The sequence below is a fragment of the Schistocerca nitens genome, chromosome 1 (genome assembly GCF_023898315.1).
Source record: "Schistocerca nitens isolate TAMUIC-IGC-003100 chromosome 1, iqSchNite1.1, whole genome shotgun sequence".
In the NCBI taxonomy this organism is placed as follows: domain Eukaryota; kingdom Metazoa; phylum Arthropoda; class Insecta; order Orthoptera; family Acrididae; genus Schistocerca; species Schistocerca nitens.
Window position 1 is genome coordinate 459,202,573 of NC_064614.1, and position 14,899 is coordinate 459,217,471.

At 39.5% G+C, this 14,899-nt stretch overlaps 1 protein-coding gene across 1 annotated transcript in view; it reads right to left on the reverse strand.

Annotated features, from left to right (window-relative positions):
* Window positions 1-14,899, reverse strand: part of LOC126251777 (nuclear cap-binding protein subunit 3-like) — an 84,693-nt gene that overhangs the window by 50,546 nt on the left and 19,248 nt on the right. The window contains exons 2-3 of the mRNA XM_049952403.1: window positions 14,133-14,299; window positions 13,896-14,047 (exon numbers count right to left, since the gene is read on the reverse strand). Coding sequence (XP_049808360.1) covers window positions 13,896-14,047; window positions 14,133-14,299 — 319 coding nt within the window. The remainder of the gene's footprint in view (window positions 1-13,895; window positions 14,048-14,132; window positions 14,300-14,899) is intronic.

A 14,899-nucleotide genomic window follows, 5' to 3' on the forward strand; every position in this document is an offset into this window, starting at 1 on the left:
GGCTCTGGGGTACCCAGAGGCCTGGCATGGGCCTCGATTGGTCACCATACACTCTGGATCTGAAAACAAGTGACTCCTTTTTGTGGGGCTATATTAAAGACAAGGTGTACAGCAATTAGCCCAAAACCACTGCTGAGCTGAAAACAGCCATTCAGGAGGTCATCGACAGCATTGATGTTCCGACACTTCTGCTGGTCATGCAGAATTGCGCTATTTGTCTGCGCCACACATCATCACCAATGATGGCAGGCATATTGAACACGTCATAACCTAAATCCAAATATCTGTAATTATGTTTACATGTTGAACAAAGTGTGTGCATGCCATAGTTTGTAACTAATTTACTTTTTTTTTTTCATTTAGCTCAATAATTGTCACCCTGTACATGGCACAGTTTTTCTCATGAATGGTGCTCACTTTATTGTTTCGTTATAGAACAGTTTGAAGAGTGTCACAGCCTGTTGTGGCAAAAATTGACAATATCCTGCAGATTGAGTTTGCATGATGTTTTTCAGTAGAGAATGCTGGGGGCTTTATACCTCCTTTGCTTTCAACAATCCAGCAACTTCTGATATAACAGTGTTCACATCAGCATCTTCTATTACATGTTTCATAACAATGCACTTCAGTCTCATGTGAGACTAACAGAGTCTACAAATTTGATGTGACTTACCGAACGAAAGCGCTGGCAGGTCGATAGATAAACAAACACAAACACACACACAAAATTCAAGCTTTCGCAACAAACTGTTGCCTCATCAGGAAAGAGGGGAAGGAGAGGGAAAGACGAAAGGATGTGGGTTTTAAGGGAGAGGGTAAGGAGTCATTCCAATCCCGGGAGCGGAAAGACTTACCTTAGGGGGAAAAAAGGACAGGTATACACTCGCACACACACACATATCCATCCACACATATACAGACACAAGCAGACATATTTTTCCCACGTGGAATGTTTCCTTCTATTATATTGATATCAGTGTCTACAAATTTTATAGACAAGTACAATAAAGCCCTGCAATATCATTTTGTTGCTTTGGTAACATGTCAGAAAGACATCCAGCCAAAATTACTATGGCATTAAATCACAATTATTTTTGCATGTAGTCCACATATACACTATGTGATAGAAAGTATCCGGATAAATAGCTGAAAATGATTTACAAGTTCATGGTGCCCTCCATTGGCAATGCCGGAATTCAGTATGCTGTTGGCCCACCCTTAGCCTTGATGACAGCTTCCACTCTCGCAGGCATATGTTCAATCAGGTGCTGGAAGGTTTCTTGGGGAAAGACAGTCCATTCTTCATGGAGTGCTGCACTGAGGAGAGGTATGTATGTCAGTCGGTGAGGCATGGTATGAAGTCGACATTCCAAAACATCCCAAACATGTTATGTAGGATTCACATGAAGACTCTGTGCTGACTAGTCCATTACAGGGATGTTATTGTTGTGTAAGCACTCCGCCAAAGGATGTGCATTATGAACAGGTGCTTGGTCGTGTTGAAAGATGCAATCGCTATTTCCCAATTACTCTTCCACAGTGGGAAGAAAGAAGGTGTTTAAAACATCAATGTAGGCCTGTGCTGTGATAGTGCCACGCAAAACAACAAGGGGTGCAAGCCCCCTCTGTGAAGAACACGACCACACCATAAAACCACCGCCTCCATAGTTTACTGTTGGCACTACACAAGCTGGTAGATAACGTTCACTAGGTATTCGCCCAACCCACAGCCTGCCATTGGATTGCCACATTGTGTACCATGATTACTACATACAATGTTTTCCTCTGTTCAATCGTCCAATGTTCATACTCCTTACACCAACTGAGGCGTCGTTTGGCATTTACCGGCATGATGTGTGACTTACGAGCAGCCACTAGACCATGAAATCAAAGTTTTCTCACCTCCCGTGTAATTGTCATAATACTTGGCAGTGGATCCTAATGCACTTTGGAATTCCTGTGTGATGGTCTGGATAGATGCCTGCCAATTACACATTACGACCCTCTTCAACTGGCGCAGTCTCTATCAGTGAAGAGATGCAGTCGGCCTGTACGCTTTTGTGCTGTATGTGTCCCTTCACGTTTGCGTTTCACTATCACATCGGAAACAGTGGATGAAGGGATGTTTAGGAGTATGGAAATATCGCGTACAGAAGTGTGACAAGTGACACCCAATCACCTGACCATGTTCGAAGTCCGTGAGTTCTGCTGAGCGTCCCATTATGCTCTCTCACAATGTCTAATTACGACTGAGGTCGCTGATATGGAGCACCAGGCAGTAGGTGGCAGCACAATGCAACTAATATGATAAGTGTATGTTTTTGGGGGTGTCCGGATACTTTTGATCACATAGTGTATCTTGTAAACAGACTCAAATGTGGCTGTTGTATTTGTACATTACATAAAAGACATCCATTATCGATCACTGCAAATCAGTGCATGGCAAGGTCTACTACTTATGTTGAACACTGCATAAACACTCATTTTGTGCACTTGCACATACCATTCTCTGCGAAGAGACATGTTGGGAAGGCTTCAAATTCAAATCTGAACAATTCTCTCAGAAAATCAGACTGTTTGGCAATGCAAACTCATTGGAAGATAGTAAAATGATGACTATGTATTTTTTGTCTGCAATTTTCTGGGCACAGGAAACTGTGGTTACAACAACAATATTATTATTTCATTTTAATTTTACACCTTAAATTTTTTCTCCCATCATTTTCTTCATGCAGTCATTGATTTGTTACAATCTTTTCATCAATTCGGTGCTTCAGATTTTTGTTCATTGCAATGATCATTTCGCAATGCACTATTGTCTCTGTGTCTCATTTCCAAATGATTTTTCTTATGCCGTCCTTTTTCGGTGTCAAGAGCTTCAGTCCGATCCACAATCAAATGTACATAATCAATGTCTTTGTCTCCTGGGAGAGCTAATCTCTCACAGATGTGCAATGATAACAGCTGTACAAGAATCTCTCTGAGCTCTGTTTTTCTGACAATCTTAATTAAATGTCCTTTACAATCCCAACACCTCTGCAAAAATTAATAAAAGTGGCTTGATTGCAGCCATATGGTGGAGACATCAATAATTTAGACTTGGCTGTCTACTGTTGTTCAACTGACCAAAATTTATTCTGAAAGACCATCTGAAATTATTTTAACTGTTAGAAACTCTCAAAACCCACATACGGGCACTGTCTTTCACATTGCTCATGCAGGTATCTATTTTTTGTTTCTCAGAATGCACTGTCGAAAAAGCATGCTTAATTTGGCACATGAAAGCAACATGATGTAATCCTTGGTTTGGTCTGAACCCTTGAAACTTGCATGTATGAATACTGGTATCAGCAATCATGCTTGGCGTTGCACAGAGCACTTCGCAAAATTTCTCTTGTATTCATTTTTTGTTTGTATGTTGTTGTTGTCGTCATCTTCTTCAGTCCAGAGACTGGTTTGATGCACTCTATCCTGTGCCAGCTTCTTCATGTCCAAGTAACTACTGCAACCTACATCCTTCTGAATCTGCTTAGTGTATTCATCTCTTGGTCTCCCTCTACGATTTTTACCCTCCACGTTGCCCTCCAATACTACATTGGTGATCCCTTGATGCCTCAGAACATGTCCTACCAACCAATCCCTTCTTCTAGTCAAGTTGTGCCACAAATTCCTCAATTCTATTCAGTACCTCCTCATTAGCTTTGTGATCTACCCATCTAATCTTCAGCATTCTTCTGCAGCACCACATTTAGAAAGCTTCTATTCTCTTCTTGGCTAAACTAGTTATAGTCCATGTTTCACTTCCATACATAGCTACACTCCTTACAAATACTTTCAGGAAAGACTTCCTGACACTTAAATCTATACTCAATGTTAATAAATTTTTCTTTTTCAGAAACACTGTCCTTGCCATTGCCAGTCTACATTTTATATCATCTCTACTTCCACCACCATCAGTTTTTTGCTCCCTAAATAGCAAAACTCATCTACTACTTCAGTGTCTCATTTCCTAATCTAATTCGACTACATTCCATTATCCTCATTTTGCTTTTGTTGATGTCCATCTCATACCTCCTTCCAAGACTGTTTATTCCATTCAACTGCTCTTCCAGGTCCTTTGCTGTCTTTGACAGAATTACAATGTCATCAGAAAACCGCAAAGTTTTTATTTCTTGTCCATGGATTTTAATACCTACTTGAAATTTTTCTTTTGTTTCCTTTACTGCTTACTCAATATACAGATTGAATAACATCGGGAAGAGGCTACAACCCTGTCTCACTCCCTTCCCAACCACTGCTTCCCTTTCGTGCCCCTCGACTCTTACAACTACCATCTGGTTTCTGTACAAATTGTAAATAGCCTTTCGCTCCCTGTATTTGACCCCTGCCACCTTCAGAATTTTAAAGACAGCATTCCAGTCAACATTGTCAAAAGCCTTCTCTAATCCTACAAATGCTAGAAACATAGGTTTGCCTTTCCTCAATCTATCTTCCTAGATAAGTCGCAGGTTCACTATTGTCTCACGTGTTCCAACATTTGTACAGAATCCAAACTTATCTTCCCGAGGTCAGCTTCTACCAGTTTTTCCATTCATCTGTAAACAATTCGTGTTAGTATTTTGCAGCCATGACTTATTAAACTGATAGTTTGGTAATTCTCACACCTGTCAATACCTGCTTTCTTTGGGATTGGAATTATTCTATTCTTCTTGAAATCTGAGAGTACGAGGGTTATTTTTTAAGTAAGGGCAGTTTTTATTTTCAAAAAAAGTTACAAATACTTTTGTAAAAAAGCTTTTATTTTCTGATTCTACACACTTTTACCTATTTTTCTACATAGTTGCCTTGTTTATTTAAGCACTTGTCATACCGTACAACTAAGTTTTTAATTCCCTCTTCAAAGAATTCGGCCGCCTGCTCCGACAGCCAAGAGTTCACAGCCGCTTTCACTTCATCGTCGTCATTGAAGCGCTGCCTGCCAAGATGGTGTTTCAGGTACCGGAAAAGGTGAAAATCGTTAGGAGCAAGGTCGGGGCTGTATGGTTCATGGTCCAAACCTTCCCAGCCAAAAGAATCAATCAAATCCCGAGTCTTTTGAGAGGTGTGACGCCTAGCGTTATCGTGCAGGAGCAAAACTCCTTTTGTCAGCATGCCGCGCCTTTTGTTTTGAATTGCTCTGCGGAGCTTCTTTAGAGTTGCACAGCAGGCATCTGAGTTGATTGTCGTTCCTCGTGGCATAAAGTCCACTAGCAAAACACCGCACCGGTCCCAGAACACAGTTGCCATAATCTTGCGCTTTGACAGCGTCTGTTTGGGTTTGACCTTGACGGGTGAGGTTGTGTGTCGCCATTCCATCGATTGTCGCTTGCTTTCCGGAGTGATATGGGATACCCATGTTTCATCTCCAGTGACAATTTGACTCAACATGTCATTCCCTTCTTCCTCGTAACGAATCAGAAAGTCCAATGAAGTGGCAAATCTCTTCCCTTTGTCGTCCTCTGTGAGGAGTCTGGGTACCCACCGAGAACACAGTTTCTTAAAGTTTAGGTTTTCAGACACAATTTTGTACAAAACCAATTTTGAAATTTGTGGAAATTCCAAAGAAAGAGTGGAAATTGTGAATCTTCTGTCCTCACAAATCTTTGTTTCAACTGCAGCCACCAAATCATCAGTGATCACAGAGGGCTGGCCTGAGCGTTCTTCGTCATGGACGTTTTGACAGCCATTTTTAAACTCTCTAACCCATTGACGCACTTTACCTTCACTCACTGCATTCAAGCCATAAACTTCTGTTAACTGACGATGAATTTCTGCAGCTGATAGGCTTCTCGCGGTCAAAAAATGTATCACTGACCGTATCTCACAGGCGGCGGGCGATTCAATAATCGTAAACATTATAAAGTAGCACAGTGATGCGTACACGTCAGCCACAGAGCTGCAACATGCATCAGTGTGAACGGGAAGGATGCCGGCAAGTGGCGAGGTGGTTTGTTGCGGCGTCCGCGCAAACTACGGGACTATACGCGCGAACGGCCCTTACTTAAAAAACAACCCTCGTATTTCACCTATATTACGCATCCTGCTCACCATATGGTAGAGTTTTGTCAGGGCTGGCTGTCCCAAGGCCCCATTGTTGTCTAGTAGTTTGAAGCAACAGTCATCACAGCTTCATTGAAAAATTATGAGATTTAGCAAGAAAGAAAAAACACCCTTCTGATTCTTTATGTTGAAAAGTATGACAATAGTCATTAAGTGAAACAGAAATAAAGCTTGTGAAATGAGTAGTTTTTGATGAAAAAATTTCTGAAATTTGGAAAAAAAGTCCTTTAGAAAAGACATTCATTGCAGATTTGTAGCTATTTCTATGCACAATTATAGCACTTTAATACTTTTATTTTATAGTTCATTCTTTTATCTTTCCAATGACACCAAATTAAATAACATTGGTTCACAAATAAAAAAAAGCTATAATGGTAACACTCTTATAAGCCATCTTGTCTCTCACTGCCAATTGGTGAAAATGACCCCATATTCCAAAATTATCTCCTTAATATAGTTTTGAGCAGATTTTCTGGAAAAAATTATTTTAACCCTCTTTTATTATGTACAATCTTACATCAAATTTTCACTAACATCTGTGATATAACGGCAAAGGCCACAGGGTGATTTCATGTGAAAGGACCTTCTTTCTCTGCTGAAATAACTTTATCTATCATATAATGTGATGATTTAATAATCTTGTTGGGTGACATCTTTGTTTATCTTGTTTATTATGATTGGTATGTTGCTGCATAGTGTTTTACTATATCTTTTGATAACTTTATTTCACATAATTAATCTTATAAAAAACCATTTATCAGGGTAAATATTCACAACTCAATTGTTATGTCACAAGCTTACACTCATTCTGACAAAACATAGTATATGACTCATAAGCCAGTCAACCTGAAGGAACTTTAGAGATTAGAAGTTGCTTTCATGCTTCTTAATGGCAGAAAAGGTACTGCTTACGTGGAAGTGGCCTTAATTCACTAATAAATATCTTTACAAGCGCTTTTCTTTTTGACTATTTCATTGAGGCCACTGCTTCAAAGTCAAATTAAGTTCCTTTTTTTTCATCTGTGCTTGTCTTCAACTGACAAGTTTTATATTTATGTATTATGTATTATCTACTTACATGTTGATTTCATAACTGTGTATTTTTCTTGACATTATATTCCTTTATAAGTTAAATTTATGTTAAATACACAATGCATACACCCAGTTATAGGCATGCCATGATGTTAACGACTGATTGATCTAAAGATCAATTGCTACTTGTAATCTTTCTTGGACAACTTGAGTGTTTTGGTTGGGGTTTGTTTTTAGTTTCTTTTCTTGGATTTTTCATATGTACATGGAATCTAAGATAAAAAATTCATGAGTTCTGTGTTTGTGAGGCCACAGTCGCTGCACTTCAATCAACATAAAATAAATACCGTACAGCCTATGTGAGCTGTGGCAATGTATAGCTGAACCTGTCTGATCACGACAATCAGATATTATGATGTTGGTACAGGGAATGCAACGCAGTAGTAAGAGTTGTCTTTCAGAACTGCTGCGATCGGTTTTCGCAGAAGCATTAGCAAAAAGTGATTGAGAGCCGTCGCTCATTTAATGCCACAATCAGTGTTCGGTTACGTGCATAAAGAATACTCAGCATTACTGTGAGGGTAAAGAATATCGTTCAGGATTGAATCATTTCTGAATTCAAGGTGTTAAAATCTTGTAACATGATTCCATTACTCTGATTCCATAATTGCTGTTCATTAAGGAAATAATCCCCCCCATTAACCATGGACCTTGCCGTTGGTGGGGAGGCTTGCATGCCTCAGCGATACAGATGGCCGTACCATATATATGCAACCACAACGGAGGGTATCTGTTAAGAGGCCAGACAATCGTGTGATTCCTGAAGAGGGGCAGCAGCCTTTTCAGCAGGACTGATCTGGCCTTGTAACGCCTAACCAAAATGGCCTTGCTGTGCTCGTACTGTGAACGGCTGAAAGCAAGGGGAAACTACAGCCGTAATTTTTCCCGAGGGCATGCAACTTTACTGTAAGGTTAAATGATGGCGTCTTCTTGGGTAAAATATTCCGGAGGTAAAATAGTCCCCCATTGGGATCTCCGGACGGGGACTACTCAAGAGGACATCATTATCAGGAAAAAGAAAACGCGTTCTACGGATCGGAGCATAGAATGCCAGATCGGGGTAATTCAGGAGTAGGTTTAATAATGAATAAAAAATAGGAGTGCAGGTAAGCTACTACAAACAGGATAGTGAGCGCATTACTGTGGCCAAGATAGACACGAAGCCCACGCCTACTACAGTAGTACAGTTTTATATGCCAACTAGCTCTGCAGATGATGAAGAAATTGATGAAATGTATGACGAGATAAAAGAAATTATTCAGGTAGTGAAGGGAGACGAAAATTTAATAGTCATGGGTGACTGGAATTTGATAGTAGGAAAAGGGAGACAAAGAAACATAGTAGGTGATTATGGATTGGGGCTAAGAAATGAAAGAGGAAGCCGCCTGGTAGAGTTTTGCACAGAGGATAATTCACTTGGTTAAACAATCATGAAAGAAGGTTGTGTACATGGAAGAATCCTGGAGATACTAGAAGGTATCAGATAGATTATATAATGGTAAGACAGAGATTTAGGAACCAGGTTTTAAATTGTAAGACATTTCCAGGGGCAGGTGTGGACTCTGACCACAATCTATTGGTTATGAACTGTAGATTAAAACTGAAGAAACTGCAAAAAGGTGGGAATTTAAGGAGATGGGACCTGGATAAACTGACAAAACCAGAGGTTGTACAGAGTTTCAGGGAGAGCATAAGGGAATAATTGACAGGAATGGGGGAAAGAAGTACAGTAGAAGAAGAATGGGTAGCTCTGAGAGATGAAGAAGTGAAGGCAGCAGAGGATTAAGTAGGTAAAAAGACGAGGGCTAGTAGAAATCCTTGGGTAATAGAAGAAATATTGAATTTAACTGATGAAAGGAGAAAATATAAAAATGCAGTACATGAAGCGGGCAAAAAGGAATACAAACGTCTCAAAAATGAGATCGACAGGAAGTGCAAAATGGCTAAGCATGGATGGCTAGAGGACAAATGTAAGGATGTAGAGGCTTATCTCACTAGGGGTAAGATAGATACTGCCTACAGGAAAATTAAAGAGACCTTTGGAGAGAAGAGAACCACTTGTATGAATATCAAGAGCTCAGATGGAAACCCAGTTCTAAGCAAAGAAGGGAAAACAGAAAGGTGGAAGGAGTATATAGAGCGTCTATACAAGGGCGATGTACTTGAGGACAATATTATGGAAATGGAACAGGATGTAGATGAAGATGAAATGGGAGATACGATACTGCGTGAAGAGTTTGACAGAGCATTGAAAGACCTGAGTCAAAACAAGGCCCCGGGAGTAGACAACATTCCATTAGAACTACTGACAGCTTTGGGAGAGCCAGTCCTGACAAAACTCTACCATCTGGTGAGCAAGATGTATGAGACAGGCGAAATACCCTCAGACTTCAAGAAGAATATAATAATTCCAATCACAAAGAAAGCAGATGTTGACAGATGTGAAAATTACCGAACTATCAGTTTAATAAATCACAGCAGCAAAATACTAACATGAATTCTTTACAGATGAATGGAAAAACTGGTAGAAGCCGACCTCCGGGAAGATCAGTTTGGATTCCGTAGAAATATTGGAACACGTGAGGCAATACTGACCCTACGACTTATCTTAGAAGAAAGATTAAGGAAAGGCAAACCTACATTTCTAGCATTTGTAGACTTAGAGAAAGCTTTTGACAATGTTGACTGGAATAATCTCTTTCAAATTCTAAAGGTGGCAGGGGTAAAATACAGGGAGCGAAAGGCTATTTACAATTTGTACAGAAACCAGATGGCAGTTATAAGAGTCGAGGGGCATGAAAGGGAAGCAGTGGTTGGGAAGGGAGTGAGACAGGGTTGTAGCCTCTCCCCGATGTTATTCAATCTGTATATTGAGCAAGCAGTAAAGGAAACAAAATAAAAATTCGGAATAGGTATTAAAATCCATGGAGAAGAAATAAAAACCTTGAGGTTCGCCGATGACATTGTAATTCTATCAGAGACAGCAAAGGACTTGGAAGAGCAGTTGAACGGAAAGGACAGTGTCTTGAAAGGAGGATATAAGATGAACATCAGCAAAAGCAGAATGAGGATAATGGAACGTAGTCGAATTAAGTCGGGTGATGCTGAAGGAATTAGATTAGGAAATGAGACACTTAAAGTAGTAAAGGAGTTTTGCTGTTTGGGGAGCAAAATAACTGATGATGGTCGAAGTAGAGAGGATATAAAATGTAGACTGGCAATGGCAAGGAAAGCATTTCTGAAGAAGAAAAAGTTGTTAACATAGAGTATAGATTTAAGTGTCAGGAAGTCATTTCTGAAAGTATTTGTATGGAGTGTAGCCATGTATGGAAGTGAAACATGGACGATAAATAGGTTGGACAAGAAGAGAATAGAAGCTTTTGAAATGTGGTGGAACAGAAGAATGCTGAAGATCAGATGGGTAGATCACATAACTAATGAGGAGGTATTGAATAGAATTGGGGAGAAGAGGAGTTTCTGGCACAACTTGACAAAAAGAAGGGACCGGTTAGCAGGACATGTTATGAGGCATCAAGGGATCACAAATTTAGCATTGGAGGGCAGCGTGGAGGGTAAAAATTGTAGAGGGAGACCAAGAGATGAATACACTAAGCAGATTCAAAAGGATGTAGGTTGCAGTAAGTACTGGGAGATGAAGAAGCTTGCACAGGATAGGGTAGCATGGAGAGCTGCATCAAATCAGTCTCAGGACTGAAGACCACAACAACAACAACAACAGCAACAACAACAACAAGGAAATAATAAACCATTAGTAGTATCTTAAGCTGTTGTAATTTCTGAGCCTCATCCACCAATAATTAAATGATATTACATCTACATCTAATTCTACGTCTGTACTCTGCATACCACAGTAAGGTACATGGCAGAGGTACGTTCGATTGTATCAGTTATTATGGTTTCATCCTGTTCCACTCACGTACGGAGTGTGGGAAGAATAACTGACTGAATGCCTCCGTGTGTGTGTGTGTGTGTGTGTGTGTGTGTGTGTGTGTGTGTGTGTGCAGTAACTGTTCTAATCTTATCCTCACAATCCCTATGTGAGTAATTTGTAGGGGGTTGTAGCATATTCCTAAAGTAATCATTTAAAGCCAGTGCTTGAAACTTTTTAAATAGACTTTCTAGGGGTAGTTAATGTCTACCTTTATGGGGCTTCAAGTTCACTCGCCCAGGGATGAAGCAAAACTGTGACCATTCATGTTGCCTTTGTCTGTATACAATCAATATCCCCTGTTAGTCTTATCTAGTATGGGTCCCACACACTTTAACAATATTCTAGAACTGGTCACATGAGTTATTTGTAAGCAATCTCCTACGTAGACTGATTGCACCTGCCCAGTATTCTACTAATAAACCAAAGCCCACCACCTGCTTTACCCAAGACCGAGCCAATGTGATCTTTCCATTTCATACCCCTACAAAATGTTGCACCAATGCACATATTTGAAAGAACAAACACCATTTGTATAATTCAGCAGCTGCATATGTAGAATGAAAGCGAAAGTTTCAGATCTCAGGAAGATATGGGCATTGCATTAAATGAATCTATAATGTGCGGCATGTGGAGATTTGGGCCGGACAGGAGGCATGCTCAGATAGGCAAGGCAATAAGGTGACCGTTCCAGAGAAGCCAAGCATCCAGGTTCATGTCCCAGACTGGCACAAATTTTCACATGTTTCCATTGCATTTAATGGAATGCCCATACGCAGCTGAGATCTGTTCCCCCCCCCCCCCCCCCCCATGCTAAATTACATTAATTAAGGAACAACTGATCATATATTTTAAAAGGAGAGATGTATTTCTCTACAAAATAGGCACATGACACCTCCTCATAAGCCCAAGCAGAACGTAATATTCCTCTGATGGGGGAGGGCTTCTTGGGATTAACAAAAGTTGACCATTAGAGGTAAGCACTATTATCTATTTAACAATGTTTTGTAATACAAGATACAATGTTAAATTCTGCATTTTTTGATAATTTCCGAAATTTGCTATTCCTTTTAAGCTCTGCACCTTGGTGACAAGAAGTTTACCTGGCACAAATTGTTGGAAATTTAATGTGCTACAAAAAAAAGGTCCATGTGCATTTGGCTGATGAAGCCAAGGTAAAAATGTTAAAGACAAAAACAGAAAAAAAAACAAATATTTTTGTAACATACAGCAAAAACATGACTTCATTGCTGGCACCCACAAAAATCATTTTATGGCTGTATGGAGCTGAAACTCAGACTGAGCATCTGTAAGGGATGAACACAATGGTCCACATTAACAGAACAACACAACACTGTCAGATTGTCCACAATGATGCCAGTCTCATTACCTTTTTCATCCACCTCATATGTTGAGTCAGACTTCTTTCTCTGATCCCTCCTCTCTCAAAAGTTGGCTTGGGGTTGGGGGCGGGGTGGGGGGGTGGGGGGGCGGGCGGCTGGTGCTTTGTAAAAGACTTGAGTCTGAAGTGCTACTCATACGGTGTGTGATCAAAAAGTAATGGGAAATCTTAAATTTTATGGGATTTATATACCCATCTATAAATGTTTCTTATCTTCGTGGTACACATGTTCCAGAGGTACATTTGAATTTTCAGCTGTTTTGAATGTTTAACATTATTGTTGACAGTTGAAAAGGTTATACATGTTTCTGAGTGCTCAGCAAATTTTTACTTTTGAAAAAGATGGTTTGAAGAATTTTAATTAAATTCTGCTTGAAAAATGGAACAACGTGCAGCACCATATCCTTTGGTTCGTGCCAAGGAATTTTTTCGGCCGATATGGACATGAAAACGTAGCAGCACAATTTGTTCTGAAATTCTTGAATTTCAAGCAAAAGCAATGTTACACAGACATCGCTCATGAACTGGTAAAGGAAATCAACAAGGAACAAGAACTTCTAAAGGAGATTATAACAGGTTACAAAAATTGGGTGTATGGGTATGATGTCATAACGAAGGCCCAATCTTCCCACTGGGCACTGCCTGATGAGCCCAAACGGAAAAAATTTCAACAAGCTCGATCACGTGTTTTATTTATTTTTTTTTTTTAATTACAATGGGATAATGCAACACGAGTTCCTGCCTTATGGTCATATGGCCAATGAGGAACACTACCTGAAAGTTATGCGCCGTTTGCATGAAGCAATTTGAAGAAAACAATTCTTGGAAATTGTATCACGATAATACTACCGCTCACACCTCAATGCTTGTTCACGATTTTTAGGCAAAAACAAAACCGTAATGTTGTCTCACCTGCCATATTTGTCGGTCATGGCCCCCTGCGACTTCTTTCTATGAAGTGAACCATGAAAGGATATTGTTTTGCCACCATTGACAAGATAAAAATGGAACTGCTGAGGGAGTTGAACAACATAATGAAAAGTGAATTCCAGGAGTACTTCCAAGATTGGAAAAAGCACTGGCAGATTTGTATTATATCTGAGGGGGATTTCTTTCCAGGGGACGAAGTTGATGGTAATGAATAAATAAAGATTCTTTAATAAGGAAAAAAATTTCCTGCTACTATTTAATCACATCGCATAATAATTCATCTTTCAAAATATCTTCAGATAAAAATAGTTAAAAAAAGAAGAAACATGAGAAAGTAAACAAAATAAGGTACACTACGAGACTTACAACTCAACTGATCAGTTTCTAAGAATTTCAGGAATTGTGAATAATGGCAAACCTTACAAGAGCAGTCGTTTATCCACTCAACAGATGCAGGTCCATAATCCCTGAAGTAGCTAAAAATGTCTTGAGTACTCATATTCTCTGTACCTCGCATGTGTATGGCATTGAGTCGATAATATTTTTCAACATTCTCAGCAGGTTTCACTCCCAAACTGTTGAGAAAAGTCAATGAATCATAAGCAAACATTAACATTGGGTAAAATGGACTGACACAATCATCTTACATGGGATTACAACCTTGCATACAGATCTTTCAACTGTTGCTCTGTGAGGGCTTTGCTCTCAGAAGGACTGAGTCCAAATCTCTTGGCTCGAACATCAAGTTTCTTCCTTTCATCTTCATCAAAAATATCTACTCCTGTCACAAAACCACCAGCTTTATTCTCATATCTTCGCTCGATATCCTGAAATAATAAACTGAAAGTTTTATGGGATGTAAATTTTAGATATATTTTATAACTAGATATGAATTAAAACAAATTATGAACATTAAGTAAATTTATTTCATATTCATGCATATAACTAACAAATAGCAGTCTAGCAAACCTATCAAAAGCAGATAGGTCTCATATCTCTGAAAAAATGCACCCACTGTTGTGGAATTAATATGGCAAATTATTTGTTCAATCATTCCAACAAGAAAGTAGACAACTCAGTTTAGCATGAATTATTTGCTCGGCGGTAGAATTTCTAAACAGCAAAGAGGGGTTGTTTAGACATGAGTAGAATAACTAAAAAGTGTACAACAGAAAATTATGCTTACGCCAAAACAAAACTTATACATTTCAATGTGATAAACTATAGAGTTGGCGAAAGGAAAAGGTATAACTTCCACCAAATCTGCTTTGCTCTCCTACTAGGCTTACAGTTACACCACAATGGTCTCCTGTGAGTGTATATCAGAGTAAAGCCTATTTTACATAAATGACTTGCTCAAAATCAACACTTGCCTTGTGCTTGTGCATAAATCAACTGCCACCTGTATCGAGTGGCTCAGTGACAGC